Source organism: Zonotrichia albicollis, chromosome 3 (assembly GCF_047830755.1).
Source record: "Zonotrichia albicollis isolate bZonAlb1 chromosome 3, bZonAlb1.hap1, whole genome shotgun sequence".
Classification (NCBI taxonomy): domain Eukaryota; kingdom Metazoa; phylum Chordata; class Aves; order Passeriformes; family Passerellidae; genus Zonotrichia; species Zonotrichia albicollis.
The window spans coordinates 5,365,289-5,385,770 of NC_133821.1; the positions used below are offsets into that span (position 1 = coordinate 5,365,289).

At 43.6% G+C, this 20,482-nt stretch overlaps 1 protein-coding gene across 4 annotated transcripts in view; it reads right to left on the minus strand.

Annotated features, from left to right (window-relative positions):
• TFAP2B (transcription factor AP-2 beta) overlaps positions 1–18,140 on the minus strand; it is a 31,667-nt gene extending 13,527 nt beyond the window's left edge. The window contains exons 1-4 of one of the 4 annotated variants that reach the window (XM_026795481.2): positions 17,780–18,140; positions 13,907–13,933; positions 12,112–12,570; positions 7,006–7,066 (exon numbers count right to left, since the gene is read on the minus strand). In XM_026795481.2, coding sequence (XP_026651282.1) covers positions 7,006–7,066; positions 12,112–12,570; positions 13,907–13,933; positions 17,780–17,860 — 628 coding nt within the window. In that variant the 5' untranslated portion in view covers positions 17,861–18,140. Of the gene's footprint in view, positions 1–7,005; positions 7,067–12,111; positions 12,571–13,906; positions 14,159–17,779 lie in introns of those variants that run through there. The other 3 variants (XM_074536512.1, XM_005490378.4, XM_014269415.3) reach the window with 3 other exon arrangements.
• Positions 18,141–20,482: the final 2,342 nt, after the last annotated feature.

The following is a 20,482-nucleotide window of genomic DNA, read 5'->3' on the forward strand; positions in this document are numbered from 1 at the left end:
ATTTTGTTTACAAATGAACTTAAATAACTCGCTCATAATTGTGTGTAACTGTTATGATTTACAGCAGGTGCTCTAATCAATCACCCAATCACTTTAATTTATAGGGAGCCTCGCTGCTTTTTCCCAGTTGTTTCATTTCTGCAAGTAATTGATAACAAACCATACTTAAGGTATGTTTTATGCAGGAGTTAATAAGAGCTGACAGCTGCTACTGCAGCTTCCTCTCGGATCCGCGGCAACACGAGTTCCCTTATAGAAAATATAGGCTGAAATTGGGGCTTTCGCTGGTGGGAGAGCCCTGGCAGTCCAGCGGGCATGTTTCAGAGGAGAAGACTAATTGATTACACACCCTCTTCAAGCAGATACTGCTCCACAATCTCCCCTTTCCACTCAATCAATTGCAAAACCAATTCGGCAAATAATAAGCTTCTATTATGCACATATGCCAGCTATTTAGGTAGTTATAATACATGTCAGTTAAGTCATAAAAGCCCTGTTTATTTGCAACATATCTGGAGAATCAAACCATTAGGGTTGAGCGGATATTTAAGTCGTCTGGAGCTGCTAAACAATAAGATCGGGTATCCTAATATATTACCAAGTGCTAACTACTGGGCAATTGCCAATTTTATAACCTCAGTGCATGGAATAGACACAACCGTGTTTCACTGTTTTTATTGCAGATCATTTCCTACTGCCAGACCAGACCCCCACAATAAAAGCTCTATAACAGCTAAAAACCAAAAGGCATGTCGATTTTAGATATACATATTGCTTCGAATGCCTTGTATATAGTCTCCAGTATAAACAAATTATTTTGAGTGGCTTGACTTCAGGGAATCGGAAAGTGAAATGGATTCCTATTTCTCTATTATTTTTAGTTAGGCACTTTATGCAGCTCATAAAGGTGGTTTCAAATAGTTTGAGAATGGCTCAGAAATAGTCATAAAGGAGTTAGAGGCCTGCTCCTGCTTTCGTTGATATTATTAGGATTTTTTTGCCATTGATTCTATAGGAAAAGACTCGTTTGTATAGCAGAGGCAGTACCAGCAGACCAAAAACTTGTATTTGCATTTCCCCCCTCAATATATGTGAATATATCTCTTATTTCATGCACAATGATCTGTCTGAGTGAAACATCAGGTAGAAAAATAGAAATTAAAAAAAGAAAAGTTGGATAAAAGCAGTGCCACCAGACAGATTTTCATGACTGGCATTTTTTTTTCTTGGGACAAACACACCGGCTCTGTGGTTCGAGTACACCTTTACCGTGGCTATATTTAGTGACCAGTTTATCAGGTCACTGTCCAGTGAACTGAGAAATTAAACAAGAGGCAGCAATTCCACGAACATCTGATCTTAGTCCAAACTCACTAAAGAGAGAAGGACCCGTGCAATGCTTAAATGTACCTCACCCCGCTCGCTTTGGCCTTTTGGAGCACTCATTACATTAGTTAACCTTTGAATTATGGATTTTCACGTGCTCGGTGGGGTTTTTTTCCCCCTCCTTGCAAATTGCTTTTGGGAAGCAGGCTGGCTCCCTTCCCTGCTATGCTGAGAGCTCCTCAGCTTCTTTTCCTAGCAGTGTTTCCCTGAAAAGGACGGGATGAACAAACCCATCAGCTGGAGCCTGATAGCTCTGAACCCATCTGAGAGGCTTGCCAGGCGGTGTAAGCATATCTATCGCAATTTCATAGCTTCGCAGAGATCTATTCTATCTAGGCTCTATATCTTCTGTAAATTACCTAATGCCGCCTCAAAAAAAGTGTTTGCCACGGAATGAATTATCTCTATCTATATCATATCTATATGTTTATCATGGCTGGAGCTTTTCAGGCACAGCCCAGACATCAGCAGAGATAACAGAACGTGGAGCTTTGGTGGGTGAGGAGATCTCCACGTCCGTGCGTGCGGCTGCCTGTGTCAAATCCCCGCGCCTATGTAAATAAACCCGAATGCAGGGTGTATTTTTAGCCAATGTCAACTTCCCCAGTTGGTCAGGGACTGCCACAACTGCTGAAATGACACAGAAAATAACACACAAGTATCCACGCAGCGTCCCCACCGCTCCTGCTCTCACTTCATCCCATTTAGTTCTTGTCATCCCCAGCAGAAACTGTTCGATTTTCTTTCACTCCCAAACTCTACTTGCTGCGTGTGTGTGAGCACTCACAAATACATTATTCCCCCTTCAAAATCTCTGCTTTCTCCTTTCTTTTATCTTTCCTTATTTACCTGCATTGTCTCTTTCTTCCCCCTCTTCTTTTGCATCCCTTTATCTTTTTTCTTCCCTCTTTTTTTCCTTTCTCTCCTCCTGTGGTTACTTCCAGCCTCTTTGTCATTTCTCCCCCTTCCATTTCTCTTCAGCTTATCAATAAACCGGGAGAGCAACAGTAGCCGCTTGATTTGTTAGTAATTATAAGCATACTGTTCCTGCAAACGGGATCTCTAGATGAGTGAGATCGCTTTAGAACGACAGCAGGAAATGGTGGGGAAATGGAGCATGGCGAAACTCAGCGTGAAGCTTTCAGTTCTTTACATGTTTACAATTTTCTGTGCATACATTAAGTCTTAGGCTTTTTCTTTTCTTTCTTTTTTTTTTTTTTTTTTTTTTTTTGGTGGTGGTGGTTTTCTGTTGGGCTGCTCTCTACAAAAGTGTGAAAATGCTCACAAAGTGGAGATGGGGTGAAAAAAAGCTGTTTTGACGACAGTAAAACTAAAGAGATAATAGACTTATGTCCTGCAAACAGCTGTTCAATAAGGGTTTAAACTATGGCTATCATTGCAATAACCCAGCTGAATAATATCGTAGTCGAACAGTCAGTTAAATTATCAATCAGGAGAAATATTTCTCGTGTTTTTTACTAAAAAACGCCATGAGCAACTTAATTACTAATAAACTATCAAGCTACTTTCAAAATTTTCACTCTGCCCAGGCTTTAAATGAGTAAGAAGTTCTTTGTCCATGCTAACAACAGGACTTTGCTGTAGGTGGTGATTCGGTCTGACTCAGAAGCCAAACCTAAAACGTCCGAGAGCAGCTGAAACTGAAGAGTCCCGGATCTTATCTTAATTTTAAGAGAAATTAAGACAAAAAAAAACAAAAAGTGCGAGTTCATCTCTCATTTCCTCCTGTCCCCCTCGCCCCCTGCTCGCCTCCAGCCCCTCTACCCCACCGAAAGCTGAATTCCAAGGTGGAATGTATTCCCTCTGAACTGTTTTGCATTTAATTAAAGGGGATCCTCAGGTTCAGTGGGTAACCCGGGAATGAGCACGAAACTGAAGCAGCATCTCCTGAGCCCCACATCCATCACCTGAAAACCGAGGCCAGAGCGGTTCTCAGTTAATCATTGATCAGCTGCTCCGAGGGGTGGGCAGGAAACTCGTGCTGGATTATTAACAGCCAAAATCAAAAGGTTAAGACACCTTCTTTCGTGTGTTTCCTTAAAATAGGAGGAACAACGGGAGCGTGTTTGCAAGACCATGAATTAAGGGCTTCAAGTTAAAATGGCCTTTCATGCTAAATCAGATGTGAGTGTGCAGGCAATCGTCAGAAACAGCTGAAAGTAAATAAATACATCAGAATAATTTTAAGGTCACTGACTGTGCCCCAGAGTCACAAAAATTAACTTGGGACTCAGGCCATGTAAGGTTTTGCAGGAAGACAACTTCTTTCACCATAGAGAGTGCCAAGGAAATTTCAGATAAGCATTTGACAAGGGGACCCGATCTTTTATTCCTGACACATGGCAAAACTTCTCTTCATTTCAGCAAAAATCAAGAGAAAGGCCTCAAAACGTGCAGCCGGTAAGCTCTGAAAGATGAGTTGAATCTGATATTAATGTTCTTGGTGATTATTATCATCTTGATGATTTATCTGGTTCCCTCCCTCCCACTTCCACCACCCAAACCTTAATGGAAGTGGGAGTTAGAGATGATTTTTTAATGTCTCGTTGGATTTTTAGGCTGTTAATGTACCGCATCCTTCTCATTATTAGTTTATTGATTGTTCATTGACCAGCCCCCTTCAAATCGTATTAACCACCCTCTGCCAGCTTAGATTAGGGGAGTTTAAAAAGCACCTTTCATTATTTCAGCGCCACCACCACCACGGTGGAGTTCAGGCTTGGTAGCTTAATGCTCGCTCTAATGGGGCAGCTAAGAGACAAGGGGCCACGGTCCCTGCCTATTGCATTAATAGCTCAAAGGGGGCTAATACAGAAAATTAGCCTTAAACGAGCTCTGGAGATCTCCAAATGAAAGAGCCATTTATCACGCTGGCTACCTTCACTCCACTCGTTTGCTCTCTCTACTGGGAACAACTCATTTCCTCTTAACTAAATTACTTCAGAAATGTCAAGTAAGCTCGGGTAGCAAACATAACAAGAGCCTGGGTATATGTAAGCTGTTGTGTGGGATCAATACGTGAGATCAATCAATAGCCGTGTATGAATCCCGATATAATTTCCTTAATATTTTGGCAAAGCTTTTGCATAGAGAGATAATTCCCTCTGCAGGCCTCTGAGGCCATAAAGAAACAGACACAGCCTGGGTGATATAATTAGAGTTTAGGCTTTAAATCCTCATCATACTTTTCCCACTGCTTTGCAATGAAAGAATTTTAGGCACTGAGCTGGGATTGGGTGGAGCAGACCCACTGCAACTCTCTTGTACAGAATATGAGCCCCAGGAGTGCTCCACTGCACAAAAATCTGTCAGTACCTGCGTGTCTGTCTGTCTATCTATCCGTGCCATCTGCCTTCAAGAACGACTGACAGAGTTTAAATAACTTGTTCTTGTTTCAAAGTACACCCTCACAGCCACAAACTGCAGGGAACAAAGCGAAATTGATACTGAACGCTGTGCTGCTCCTTCCCTCGTCCTGATTAAATATTGACTGCCACGAATGTGACCTGCTATTTATTACCCATTTCTCTTCCTCTGCACCCAGGAAACTCGCTGTGCAAAAACCCCAAAAATTAAAAAAAAGAAAAGGAATGAAGAAATAATACAATATTCCTTTATACTGGAAAGTTTCTTGGATCTCAGCCTTACTTCTAAGGAAGAAAATGCTGCTGCAGTGACTTTTAAAGAGTCGCAAATGCATCTCGGGCTCTTTCTTAGTAACCTTATTTCCAAAGAGCATGTGTCTCCTGTTCATCATGTGTTAACTCAGGGTATCTCTTCTGGCTGCAAATAGGCACAAGTAATCCCACCTAGATGGGACTGGGTCTCTTCGGGCAGCAGCTGCTCCATCTGCAATGCCCACACACACGAAGCACACCCAAATATATGCCTAATGCGCATAAAAACCTCTGCCTAATACGTAATAATTGCAGGCATTGACATTCTAGTGCCACTCGCTGTCTAATTGCACCACCCAGCACGCACACGGGAATATCTGCGCTGTCCTCGTCAGCTAAAGGAGGGAGACACAGGCGGGCTGTGTGTTAAAGGGAAAGAATAAAAAAAAGAAAAAAAAAAAAAAAGAAAAAAAAAGAGTGTTTTGGATTGTGTATTCTGCGAAAGACCATCATGGAACAACCTTAGAAGGAGTCTCTCGACCACAAATCAAGTGCCAATTAATCAAACGCACCCAAGAGGGAGTGTATGAGGTGTCAAGTGGGGGTGGGGAAGAGGGAGGAGAGTGAGAAAAAAAAAAAAGTTAAAAATGCAAGCAGAAACCGTCAGTTTACAGACCTTGAGTATAAACACCACGAAACATTCAAACTGAACCAAAACAGCAGAAACATACAACCCTTTTGGGTTTCTTTTCTTTTTAAAGTTAAGTAACGTTCAATTTCTTAAAAAAAAAAACCCACCAAACCCTTCGACCTTCCAAGCAATAGTCATAAATGGTGCTGTCAAATGGTCTTCAAGTTTTCATTAGTCCTTACTCAAATAACCAGACCTTGATCTTGTGTGTGAAAGAGAGACGGTACATGGGTATTTAAATTAAAAAAAAAAAATACAACAACAAAAAAACCCCAAACAACCGACAACAAAACAAACAATAAATACACGGAAAGACCTCATGCTGCCTTCAACACATTTTACATAAACACCCTCCCTGTTATTTTGCTTTACATCCTAGAAAATCGTCGCTGTTAAACTATTTGTGCGCATTTGACAAATAACAAGGTCCTGGAGATAAGCGCCGTTGATAGTAAGCATAAGGGACAGCGTTTTTAAACCTCATCTCTGGTACTTAAAATTGAATCTAGAAATAGAAACTCCTTAGATAATTAAAGATAGCTTTCCCTCCATTTGCAGCGTGTGATCTGTTTAATGTCTATCAGCATAACACAACACTAATCGCCAAGCATCTCCGAGTGACTGTCAGAGAAATGTAAAAAAATTAAGCAGCTGCAATACGCCCAAAATGAGTTATTGTAATTACATTTAATTAGTTTAATTAGTTAATTATTTTGCTTACAGCTGTACAAGAGACTGCAAACATTTGTTAATATCACATTCGCTTTAACAGTATGGGGTGATTCTGCAGTTGCACTAAATCATGGGCGCATATGCAGGAAGAAGTAAAAAATGGGCACGGGGAAGGGGGGAATCTTGGGGGAAGGGGGAACCTTGGAGGGCTGAGTCTGCCTTTCCATGGGCATCTCTTTCTCACCTCTCCTCGTTTGATTCGCCTGGGAAATGCATTGAAGCCCCAAAGGGAATCAACCCCATTAAAAGCCAAGGGGTCCCCACCGAAGAGAATCGGGGGGAGAAGGGGAGGGAAGGAGGGCGGTGTTGGAGCACGGGGTGCCCCATTAGAGAGGATTCGTGTAATTAAACCCTTCGAAGGGCGGGGGAGGAGGGGATATAAACTTTTCCTTTCTCATGTCTTATCCCTTCACTCTATCTGCTGATCCAATCAACTATTCATCTTGCTGCCACGGGCGCCTGCTTCCCAGAGAAATTCATTGCCCCAAAGTCAAAATATATCATGAAGATATCGCTACACAGTAAAAAGTTTGTCTAGCTTGTTGGAATAATCCATACCTTTTTTAATGACAGACTGGTCCAATAAGTTCATACCGCTGTTATTGGCATCTTCAACTGACTGTGGATATAAAAACATCACTATTCAAATTGACTGGATATTAAAGAATCACGTACATAAATCATGTCATTCCAAACTGGAGTCCCTGTTATTTCCATTTATATTAATTCACTGGGGGAGGAGGGATTTTTTTATTGTTGTTACTATTATTATTATTATTGTTATTATTATTTTCCCCAATCGACAAGGAAATTAAATTCTTACAAATTATATAGTCTTCTAATAAAACAAAAGGAGGTGTGAAGCATATGGGGTGCAATACTGGTTTTGTTATCTTATAAAACATAGATATCACATAGACTTCTTTGCATTCCATAAAGCTTTATATTTCTTCCTTTGAAAATGTGGCAATTTGGCAACATCTGCAAGATCTATTGCATGACATAAATGAACACGATTAAGGACAACTTAAATGCTCCCTCCCCTTTCCTCCCCCTCCTTCTTTTTCTTTTTTGTTTTTTTTTGTTTGTTTGTTTGTTTAACCCTGCTACATCTTACTAATTCAAGGGCCATTTACTTTTTATATATCATAGTTTACATTATGGACTTTTAATTAAAGCCTGAGCCTTTCGGAGCGCTGTGCAACGCCCACATCGTACAGGGGACGAGCAGAGAGAGATTTACAGCTCCCGAGGTTGCTTCCATGTCCTGAATTAGTGGGGACGGGGAGGGAGGAGCAGGAATACACATTATCAAAAGTATGAACCATCAAATTGATTGCCCAGGAAAAAAAAAGTCTCCGAATTTCAAAGCCTTCTTTTCCCATTTTTCCCCCCTTTCTTTCCAGCCTGCCGAGGAGCACACCTGTTATTATGGCATTAACTTATTTAGCAGGGAAGAGAACAAAGACGGGCACAGAGGGCACAGCAAATGTTTGGTTTCATTTCTCAAAATGAAAGTGGCATATACAAAACCCCCCCAAACAAACCAAAATTACTGCTGAGTCTGTGTTCGGCACAGTAAAACCATGTCCGAAAAAGAAGAGGTGTTGTAAGAACAATTAATAGCAGAATTCTGACAGGTTCCGTTTCAGGGTAAATTCTGAGGTAAAGGGAGACCTTTGGGTTTCTTGGCTTTATTATTTTATTTTCCCCATTACTATTACTAAAGAGTTTGGGTTTTTCAGTGTTTTTGTTTATCTGGGGAGTTGTCACGTTTTTCCTTGACAAGCGAAGCACCTTTCCAGCAAAGCAATGATTTACTTCACCATGATTTTAACTTTATCTTTGCTATGCCGAGAAGCTGAGCTTATTCGAATCCGGCCCTTATCTCCGTCTCTGTGCTCAGCGGAGACATTCCAGATGGAATGTGTTTCAGGAGAAAATTACATCTCCCCAAAACACGATGGAACAATATTTTCTATGAGAGCTTTCCCTTCATTTTCCTTGAATCCACCCTCAAACGAGCGCACACACAGAGCGGTGCCTTATGTGCTGTGTTTGGGCATGGCTGTGTCTCTCTCTCTCTCTCTCTCATAATCAATAGGCTACATACCTAAAGGGCACAAAATAAAATTACAAAGTCTTCCCTCCTTTCCCTGAGCAGCTCCCAACGAGGGAAGATGAGCAAATCTTGCAGCCTGCTGGAGTGCAGCGTGGCGCACCTCGATGGCACAGAAACCGAGGTAAACGTGAAACATCACCTTTTCCTTTTTTCTTTTTTTTTTTTTTTTCTTTTTTCCCCCATCTTTCCTCCTTATCTCACCTTATCTCTGGTTGCGCGCACCCTTTATGCGTGTGCGTGCACTCAGCTCGCTCCATCAGCAACGTGGGTTAGTTGTTGTAGTTAATGAGAAGACTCCTGTCTGATTTTCTATCTAATTACGCCCTCCTGCTGGGTTTTTGTACAGGATATTCGCTCAGCATGCTGGCAGTTAATAGTCACAGAGAGGATCGTAAAGATTTAATTAGGACTGCATGCGGAAACGTGGAAAAACAACTCAGACTTTTAATTACTAGACTTCTTTAGTTAAAAGTGATACCAGGGGTTACTTTATAAGAGACTTGGGTGTTTTGGTGCAACTTAACTTTCCGTGTCTCTAGCTAGTGCGTAGCAGCAGCGTGAGTGAGGAGGAGGAGGAGCGGAGGTGTGTGTGCAGGGAGGGGAAAGGTGATGAGTTTCCAGATATACTTGGAAAATCTGGAGAGGAAGATTCCCCTCCCTTCCCTCCTCCAATAATCTGATAGCGTGAAGCTTCCTAAGTTCTACCTATAACCACTTTATTCAACTTCTGTGGATACATCTGAGCGAAAACCTTAAAAACTGAGCTCCATATTTTCCTTCAAAGAGTCTGAATTTCCCCCTCCATTTTTCCTCCATCGAACCCTTTATTACTGTAATCCTACTTTAACCCAGCCGGTGAGAAAAATATCTGGGAGTGAAAAGGTGGATTTTTTTTTCAGAGTCCCTATTAGAAGATGCAAATTTTTGTTCAATAAGGAGGTCTTGGTTTCTCTGTTCCCTGTCTGAAGGCTGTAAATCGCGGATTGAAAATTCCTCTCGAGAGGGGCAGCAATAGCAATACAGTGTGTCCTGTTTACAATAACAGAGCGCTATCGTGTTACAATCACTTAATTCTAGCCCTGGACAATGGCTCACACATGGACTGGATTTGGTGTTTATAAAATAACCACTGCTTCTTTCTGTCACGCACTCTCTTTCTCTGTCTCCTTCTCCTCAGCCCAGCCCATTCTCATGGCACATATTTGATCAGACATGCATAAGCTACAGCAAAGAGAAACATCTTTATCCAGCTGTATATCTAGATATCCGTTCAACTTTTTGGATAACTGAAATAAGAAAAAAAAACAAACCAGTATTTGAAACCCTTCCTGAAAATTTTATCTAGTGATGGTGGATAATGTGTACACATCGCCTGAATGAAAATTCCTGTTGCTAGAAAAGGTTCCACGAATCTAGAATAAATCCATGCCAAATATCAAGATGGAAAACTGCCCAACTTCATCTGTCACTAGTGGAGGGACAAGAATAGAAAATGCTGAGTGGCAGCAGCGAGTTTTGGGCTGCTTTCCCTCCTGCCAGCGTTAACTTGCAGTTGGACACCTCTCCCTTCACGTGTTTCTCCTTGGGATACCCTCCTCTCCCTCTTCCCCTCCTCCCCCAGCCTGGGAACAAACTTTCAGAAATAAGGGGCCTGTTTAATTTCCTGCTGTCTCAATACCCCAAACCCAAACCCCGGCCCTGCAGCTTCCCCTGTCGCATCCTATCCCATCCTATCCCTGTCCCATCCCTGTCCCACCTCACCCACCCTGGCCCCGCCAGCCCCGGGCAGCAGCCGCGGGTGGCCACGATGCCCCCAGAGCATCGAGGGGAGGCACTTCCCTCCAGTGCAGTGCCCTTCCCCCAGAAGGGATGTTTTATTGGGAAATGGATGGAGAACTGCTTTATTTGAGCTCCTTCTTTCCTATTATTTCTTATCTCCCTTCTCTATGTCTTTCTTTCCCTATCTTTTCCCCTCCTTTCCTTTTCTTATTTTCTCTTCTTTCCCCCTCTCCTTTCGTCCTTTCTGCATTTTATCTTTTTCTTCTCATTTTATCTTTCCTTTCCTCCTCTCTCCTCTGTTTTACACTCTTTCTCACAAAAGCACAACAATTACCGGCTATTCTTTGGGGAAAGTGTAAATATCCAGGCACAAGCAGTCCCTAACGCCTATCGGCTGCAGAGAGAAAGGAGGAGAACGATCTGCTTTCTGCATTCACAGAGGTAAAACTCGTCTTGACTTGCAAAGCACTTTGTCTGAGCCAGGAATGCGAGACAAGACCTGCGCATCGCACCCGGGGGCTGCCCCCAGGTCTCAAAGCCACCTCGAAAACCCGCAGAAAGCAGCGACCCGACGGTCACTGAGCTCGGAGGCAGGAGCAGATCCAAATAGCAAAACCTTTCTCTTTTTCTAAAACATTTCTCCCCAGCAAAGCTCGGGGATTTTCCCCGGCAGCCCTAAGACAAGCCTCAAGCCAAAGCAATGCATCCCCTTCGCTTCCCTGCCGCTCATTCCTCTCATGTTCTGCAGTATCCCTTTTTCACGGCTATTTTTTATCTTCCCAGCTCCTCTTTTCCCCTTTCTGTAACTTCGAAGTCGTTATTTCATTCAGTGCTCCATACCTTTATCTATCCTAAGACTAAATTCATACACAGATATGATATATGATAAAGAAATTTGGGGGGAAAAAATATAAAAACGCATGGAGGAAAACCCCCAAAATCCCGATTAGGAGAGCTTAAGGCAGGATTTGGACCCTGGAGGCTCCAGCCCCAGGCTCGGGGGTCCCCACGGACTGGCCATGCCCTGTTCCAGCAAGGTGCAGACCGCCCCAGCAGCGAAGCTGTTAAGGGTCCTTCTGTTTTTAGGGAATAACACGTGATGAAGAATTTCGCGTGGGATGGAAGGAAGCTGGGAAATACTGCGCTTTGAGCCCGGCGAAACTCCTTTGTTATCCAAAAGAGGGAATGAAACTATTTAAAATCAGCGCTACCTCACCAAGCACACTTAACAGATAAGGGGGTGGGAGGGATGTTCAAGGGACTTGTTCCTGATCACCAGTTATTGCTTTTGATTTGGGTTTTGTTTATAATTTCCATCCCTCCCGGATGAAAAATGTAGTAATTCGACAGTTTCATCAAAATCTCTGAACGGCAGGAAATTGGTTGGGGGGAGGAGGGGGAGGGCGGAGGGGAGTGGAAGATGAGATTGCATGGGAAATAACTGGAATTCGAAAAGCCAAGCTTGAACTCTGCCAGCTTTTGAAACACGTGGAATATTTCTAGCAGCATGTCTGCCTTCCCCCTGCTTTGCTGCCTCGCCATGTAGGGGAGGGTTTATAAAGCAGAGCCTGTGCGTGACAGCGAGGAAATAAATTCTCTTATTAAAAAAAAAAAAAAAAAAAAAGAGAAAAATAGAGGAAGACGGAGGGGGAGTTACAAACCGGTGGGGAAAAAGAATGGCAACCCACAGCAATATTGCTGGAAAGCCCTCATGACCATTCCCAGCCCAGGGAGCTACAGGAGAAAGAAACGCGGTGCCTTACCTGCACCTCCTCCATGCCTGGGTGTCCGATGCCATGCAGAGAAAGGCTGTCCCCCATGCCGGAGTCAAGGCCATGGTGAGCTGAGTGCAGGAGGACATCTGGCCTCCGAACTGAGTGGTAGTCCCGCCTGGGGTCCAGTCCCGAGAGCTGGGGCAGGGCGGCCCGAGGCTGTGGCAGCAGTGACCCGGTCTCTGATCCCACCTCTTGCCTCTGCCTCTGTCCCCAGGGGTGCTGCTGGGGCTGATGCAAGGGGTTTAGGGAGTAGGGGTCATTGACATGGGAGTAAGGGTCCTGGCTTTGGTGGTAAGGAAGAGGCTGGTAGGGGGGTGGGAAATAAGGCGGCTGGAAATCCGAGGATGGGGTGTGAGAGAGCGGAGGAGCGCTGGAGTAGGGTCCCTGCGAGACGGATCCCAGCTGGGACAGCCTGGAACTGTGGCTGGGCACTCCATCATGCCGGTCCTACGGGCGGAACGACATACAAACAACAACAACAAAAAAAGAGGACTTTTTTTAGAAAAAAAACCACCCCAAAACCAAAACCAACAACAACAACAAAAAAAACCCCACTAAAAATCAAAAGGAGCACAAACCCACCCCCGGAGTTAAATAAAGTAAAATAGGATGTAAACAGCTGGAAAGTGGGATTCAGATGTGCCCCCTTCTCCCTCCACTTATTAGAAATATTCCAATGTTTTGCACCCACGTCGTGTCTATTCCCAGGAACTATCAAGGAGGGGGAAGGGGAGGGGGTGTGAGGGAGAATTGCTAAATGTCATAATTAAAAATGTAGGAGTAGTGCTCCCAATACATGTACGATCTGCGATTTCAGACCAGTAGTATAATTCCCAATCCACAGCCCCCTCAAATCAAACCAAAGGGGAAAAAAGAGAACATTAAAAAATTAAGAGCACCAAACCACCCTTCTATCCAGACAACCCACCCCTTCTCCTGCCTAAAGTTTCCCAACATCTGTTTATTCCCTCTGCTCAAGTCCTGTAACTCAAAATCACCAACCCATTTTCACGTGGAAAAGCCCAAAAAGAAAGTTGCACTTCTCGGAAGACTCCGAGGGGAAAAGTTGTGTGAAAATGGACTTGGGAAAAAGGAAAAAAAAATTAAAAAGGAAAAGAAAAAAAAATAAAAAAGAAAGCCAAAATAAAAATTACAGGGAATCTTTGCTTAAAGGGAGTCTACCCCTTTAAAATAATTTTAAAAAAATCAAATAAAATAAAAATGAAACATCGGTATTGAACATATCCAGACGCTATGATTTCTGCAGCAACTTCCAGTGTCTTTTGTTTCCTTTTCCAATATTATATTCCGGAGAATGGGGTGGGGGTTAATTGTAATGAAAAGTCTTTGGGGTGTGTGGGGGGGACAGGGGGTGGGGGGAGCGTGTCCAGGCTTCAGAGAAAAGGTGGGAGAGGAGTTTTGTCCAACTCCAACGCACTGAAGCTGTGAGGTTAAAGTAAACAAGAAAAATATCTATTCCACAAAGTGTCGTTCAAACCCCCACAAGCAATGGCACACATGGCTTAAAAAAAAAAAAAAAAAGAAAAACAACAAGGAAAAAAAGTTCTTTTTCCCCCTGCTCTCCCCCCCAGACTCCCCTAGCTCAAATCGGGAACACACAATGCAAAAAGGGAGAAGCAGCTGCAAGCCTCCTCCAATTATTGTGCTAAATTACCAAGCCAAAGGCGTTTAAAAAGACAGAGAGAGGGAGAGAGAGACACAACAGATCGAGAGAGAGAGAGAGAGAACATGCAATTCTAGTACAACATGGATCCAAACTCACCATGGCGGAATAGGTGTGGACTAACATCTGGAAATAAAAAAAGTCTTGTAATAGCTAAAAATAAAATAATGATGATAATACTAACAATTGGAGGGAAAAATATCAAGGAGATCTGCAAAGGGACGTGTTGGACACAGGAGAACAGCTTGAGATATTTCGAAGTCTATCCATCAAAAAAAAAAAGGTTTAAAAAAAAAAGAAAAAAAAAAAAAAGACCAGTGCCCCCAAAACCGAGCCTGGAAACCTCTATCTACATATATGATTTACCCCTCCCTCTCGGGTTTTTTTTCCTCCTTTTTTTTTTTTTTGGTTTTTGTTGGTTTTGGTTTTTTGTTGTTTTTTTTCTTTTTTTGCCTTTGAGCTCCCAAATACAATCCTCTTCAACCCAAGGCTAGGCTCAGACTGCTCCGCTACCCCTTCCTCCCTTTCCTTCTCTACACCGCCTCATAATAATTGATATTCATGACTATTAATATTACACGACTACTTTAAAGGGAGAATGCAGGACCAAATGGAGCGTGAAGCTGGCAGCCAGCTCGAGAGCTCCCCTACTATTGTAAATGACGTTCATTCAGTGGAGAATTACTAGATGTAATCAGACGAGGGGGGCTGGCAGAGGCAGAGTTTGGGGAGAGGGAGAGGGGGGAAAAAGTTTAGCGAGGAAGAGGCAGAACTTCAATTAACTCGAGCGGAGGAAGATGCGGAAAGTGGAGACTGCTGAGCTGGAGCAAGGAAGCGAAATGAAGCAATGCTTGAGGCGGAGGAGAAGAAGAAGAAGAAGAAGAAGAAGAAGAAGAAGAAGAAGAAGAGGAGGAGGAGAAAAGTATATTTCCTTTTCGTTTTAATATATATTTAATTATACTATTCCTAATACGAGGAATTGATTGCCTTTGGTGCTTTTGTTCTTGCAGTTTTGTGTTGGGGTTTTTAAGGTAATAATGAAGAAAAAAGAGGTTTTTCTTTTTTTTTTTTTGGTAATTTTTAAAGAAATGGAAGAAGAAATGTGCAGTCACTGTAACATATGTCTATTTACAGTGAAGATTAAGCCTTTCTGATGCGTGTTACAGATCATATTTATTCTCAATAGCCAAATAAATACTTGAATCTGCATTGTTGTGCTCCACTATTTTTTTTGCCTGAATCATCTTTCTACCGCCTGATATGAAAAAAAAAATATATACGTACATAGATCTGTGCGAAATGCATGTGAAATGCATGGAGCGAATTTTAAAGGATAGTAAATTTATAGTTTTGAGGCAAAGCCAGGGGCGATATAAAACCTTTTTGATGTTGCAGGAACCCGTTCAACTGGACTGTCTGCCATTTCTGTTAAAGTTCAACTTACGTTCCTTCCTAAATAGACTCACACTTCCCAGAGCTGCCCCTCCTGCACGCGCGCACACACACACACACACACACACACACACACTTTTGTTTTCAGAACGGATTCAGTTTAAGTGGCTGAGACGCCTCTACCATCGTGTTGTTAATTATACATCGGAAAGAAGAGAGAGAGAAATATTTTTAACATAAATCTAGAGGGTTTAAGGCCTTAAAAAAAAAAAAAAAAGACAACCATTTTTTTAAAGTTTTTTTTTTTTTTTTTTTTTTGGTGAGGCTACGCGTTACAAAATGCCCTGGAGCGCATCCCCAAGTTAGGATCCACCCTGCCCGCGGCCAAGTCCCATCCAACCTCTCCCCCAGCTCTTCTCTCCCACGGCAACCTACAAACGCGGGTGTCCGTAAATCCACAGCGCTTTAGGACCCCCCATCAAAAGCAGGGTGGAAAAAAATCCCTCATCCCTCGACAGCGGGGACGGGAGATGTTTTGTCGCCTGCTGCTGCGGGCAGAGACAATGGCCCGGCTGTGCCGGGAGACGGGGAGGGAAAAGCAGCGAGGGCTCAGCGGGCTGGGGACACGCGGGGACACAGAGACACACAGACACTTGTGTGCTCATTCTCTGCTCCTTCTGCAAATGCTGGTTTTTGCCGATGGTAATTAGCCTGACGGCAGCTTTTGGGAGTGAGACATTTCTCCCGGCGCGTCCCCTCCCCGCTTGCCTTCATCCCGTCCTTCCTCCGGCCGGGAGCAGCCGGAGCTGTGCCTTCCCTCGCTCTCTTCCTGCGCTTTTCCCGGGAGTTTCCCCTCTGTAAGTGCTGAGGCGCTCCCGGAGGGGAGGCGCGGCGGGGCTGGGGATGGCGCGGCCCCGACGGCGCTTCCCGGGGGGCTCCGGCCGCTTCCCGACACCAGCCCTGTCCGGCTCCTGCCCGACCGCTTCCCAGTCCGCTTCCCCACACCAGCCCTGTCCGGCTCCTGACCGACCGCTTCCCAGTCCGCTTCCCGACCCCAGCCCTGCCCGGCTTCTGCCCGACCGCTTCCCAGCACTCGTCCGCTGCCCGATCCCTGGCCCCTGCCCTGCAGCCAGCCGCTGGCTCGGAGTCCCTTCTCTCCTTTGCACCCAGAGCCTGCCCGGTGCTTGCCAGTCCCCGGTGGCTTCCCGATCCCACCCCGGCTCCTTGCTTGGTCCCTTCCTGGCTCCTGCCCGATCCCAGCCCGGCTCCTGTCTGATTCCCAGCTCCTGCCCTGTCTCCGTTCCCTGCTCAGTGCCCAGTCCTTTCCCGGCCTCTGCTCACTCCCCGCTCCCTGCTCCGTCGCTGATCCCTGCTCGATCCCCAGCCCCTTCCCAGACCCTGCCACGTCCCTGCCCAGCCCCTGCTCGATCCCCGCTCCCTGCTCAGCGCCCAGTCCATCCCGGCCCTTGTCCTGTCCCCGGTCCCCGGTCCCCGCCCGGCCGCCTCCCCTCGGAGCAGCTCCGGCGCTGGAGGTGGCGGATTGCGCCCTTCTCAAAATCTGCCCCCATGATCGCCGTGCAAACGCCTCTCACCCAATTAAAAAATAAAAACAATAGAAAAAAATAGAATATTATTTTGTGGAGCGCCATCCTCACTCTTCTTTTCAGGTTTTTTTTTTCCTCTCGTTTCTGAGAAAATCCCGCACGCCGGTTTAACTTACAAGGAATACACTCGAGGAGCCCGTTTAGGAAAGATCCGGCTCAGGAAACCGTGCAAAATTAAGAAAGGTTTCGCAGTGTTTGAGCTGTGATTTTTTTCCCTCCCCCTTTGGTTTGCTTTTTAACCTCGAAAATAAGGTCTGGATAAAGCTCACAACTTTTCCTGTCCACGGACTATGCGGAGCTGCCTCTGTATCGGTTCGGGAGTGTGAACTTGCACACGCACAAGAATGTATGTGCCGCTTAATTAATGCCACTGTATGTACATATGCACGTCTTATCTGTGGGTGTAGAGGTATTAAAAAGTCGTAAAAAATGTATCCGATGGTGAAAACAAGAAAAAAACAATAGTAAAAAAATCCATATTCGTGTTGATCTGAGCTTGGAATTGCAAAGTAAAAAATAAAAGAAAGAAATGCATCCAGTCCCTGAATACCGGATTGTGTTTCTTTTCTATTTTTTCTCTCTTTTAAAAATTTTCCTCAACATTTGTCCATATTTAATCGAATTATATATAATTGGAGGTCTAAACAATCAAACTCTTGCCTTTAAGTTGCCTCATTCCAATCCCCAGATCATTTCTTTGATGTTTTAAATCGCATCAAACAGCTTTTCCATGAAAAAAAAATAAAAAGTTTAGGACTTGGCATGCTGAATACAAATATGCAAATAAATAAGCATTTAAGCATTTACTCTCTGTTTCCCATCTCTATATTCGTGTGTGCTGCTGTATATCTCTATTTCTGCCTGGATGTATATGTAGAGCTATATATGCATTATATAGCCATGCCTGTATCTATATGCTAGATGTATATTTAAATATACATATACTCTCTTACTCATATGCATATTATATACTCACCTCATAGATATCTTCATACTTGACATTTTCAACCAGTTTCCAGAGCATGATGGCAGGCTGTTCTCTAGGAGGTGAGTGCATTCATGTGAAGAGCAGATGTCTGGATTCTCAGTACTTCTCTGTCTGTAATGATCCATCTATAATTGGAAATGGGGGACAGACACCAAATCCGACGTTCCTCTTCCATCGCAACTTATATCTGTTGTCTGAAACAATAGGCTGCAGAAGCCTACCTCAATGGGATAGTAAAAAACATTATCTGTTACACAGTTGCATATAGCTGCGGACATATATGTGACTAGATATAGACATATACACACATATAGAGACTTATATGCAGGCATATAAAATATATACACACACAGAGCTGCACCATCACAGATTTACACACACAGGCACCCACACGCACGTAAATCTCTGAACAGGCAACTTTCCCCCATGTATAGATATATTAGTCGCCACATTTAGATATGTAAATTATATATATTCTTCCACATGTGGGCACATGGAGACTGCATGTTACATATGCACATGTGCACGCTAACCTGCTTAGTTTATATAGGAGTGTATTTAAATGCATATATGTGAATCTAGTTATACATTTACACATATATATATTGGTATAGAGGATTAAATACACACATTATGCAGTACATATATCTGATATTTTAGTAGATGGTTGGATGGATGCATAGATAGATAGATAGATAGATAGATGAAATTAAATTAATATTTTTTCAATCCTCCCTATGATAAAATAAAGAATAAGTCGCCTCTGCACTAAGTGATTCATCATTTACAACGAGATATGATGCTTTTCCCCACATGCAATATGCTTTTATTTACATGTCCAGAAATTATCCTCTCATATGCAGTTAAACACCAAAACAGCGTCTCATCAAAGCACATTCAAGCAAATCTAAAAGGAGCAAATTTAGATCAATGATTTCCACTGGAAAGCCTTAGACTTCAGGCTTGGGCTGTATATTTTATAACTTAGAAATACTTAATGTGGCGAAAAAATAAAGGGAAAAAATAGGAGTTTTACAAACCCTTCTGTGCACACATCGGAATAGCGTTTAGTACTTTCAGAAAACGATTAAAAATAGAGTTGGATTTGTGCATTTCCCGGGTAGCCCTCGGTTTGGAAGGGGAAAGGAGGAGTTAGACTGTTAGACCAGTTTTAACCTTTATTTTTTTTTTCTCCCCCAGGCAAACCTTCCTTCGCATTGTCCGATTTTTTTTACGCGCTGAGCGGCAAAGAGCCGACACAGGCAGCAGAGCCCATCTCTGCCTTTGAAAGGAAACAATCGAGCTTTGCAGTGGGCTGGTGCACCAGGAGGGGAAAAAGATGGGGGAAAAAATGAGGCACAGAGGCAGAGAGACAGAGAGAAAGAAGGTGTTTCTAGATTCAAGGTCCCGTCTCTGGAAATTTCAAGCTCTACCTATAAGGTTCCTGCAAATCTTTGTTATTCTGCACGGGATCCTATGGGAAAGTGCACAGTGTCCTTTGTACTTTCAAAGGTCCTACAGGTAAAGATGCTTTTATGTACATATATATATATAATCTCGGAAACGAGGAGAACTTCATCAGAAGACACATTTGCTGGCGTGTGGTTGGCTGGTGGGAAGGGTGGGCTTTGCTTTTTCTCTTTGCTTTGGCCTCAAATTAAGGCAGAAAGTATAAATTCATCCTTTTCCCTGTCAGCTTCTACACCACCCTGGCACCCTCCCCATTTTGCAGTGTGCATCTTCTCCTAAAGCCTCAACCCACAAAAGGCAAGAGGCAAACAGCAGCCAGATATTACAGCAGGAGCTGGACAACGGTGTTGCCAGAAGTTATTAAAGCAGATACGAGGTTTTGTTCTCAGCACAGCCAGTGCTGCACTGAGGAGGAGCAGAAAAAGGGCACATCTTTGAGCGGGTTGGACTGATCATTTCAGCTGAGGCAACAGGGTGAAAAAATGCTGGAAAAGGAGAAAGGATGTGAGCTGTTTGCATGGGGATGTGCGGAGATACCCGTGCAGCCACCCTTACACATCTATAGATCTGAATGGCCCTCTTAGAAAAATACCAAGCTCGTAAAGGGACAGTTTACCATCACTTTTGTGGAAGTCGTTGAGTCATGAAGGCTGGCACAGGGCAGAGTGAATGAGCTTCGTGACGGCTAATGCTCCACAATTCCGTGGCACCCTGAATTAAATACGTTCTGCCAGCTGGGGGAGGGGAGAGGAGGGGAGTGAAAAAAAAAGAAGACTAAAATAGATTTGGAGTCCACTGTCTCCTTGCTAACATATTGGTATAGGGAGTAAATTCTGACTTTTAAACCCCATTATTATTACATTTGTCTTGCATTTGCAAAGCATGAAAAACAAACAGGCACTCATTTGGAAAAGTAAGGTCCTTCGCATTTTATTTTTGCACTTGTGTTGCACCCCCAGTTTAATTCAGCAATCCCAGGCAGCAACACTTGCACTGATTTATCCCTCACACGCGCAATGAACCCTACGTCCAAGAGGTGACATATATAACCAGAACTGACCACTACAACCCATACTTTCAAAAGTAAAAAAAAAACAAAGGGGGAAAACCAGAAAACCAGTCCTTTCCTGGCAGTTTGTGTTGCTCTTTTCCGATCTTTTCCAAGGAAAACATTGGGTTTTAATTTTTTTTCCAGTGGTGAGCTGGGCGCTGCAGCCTCAG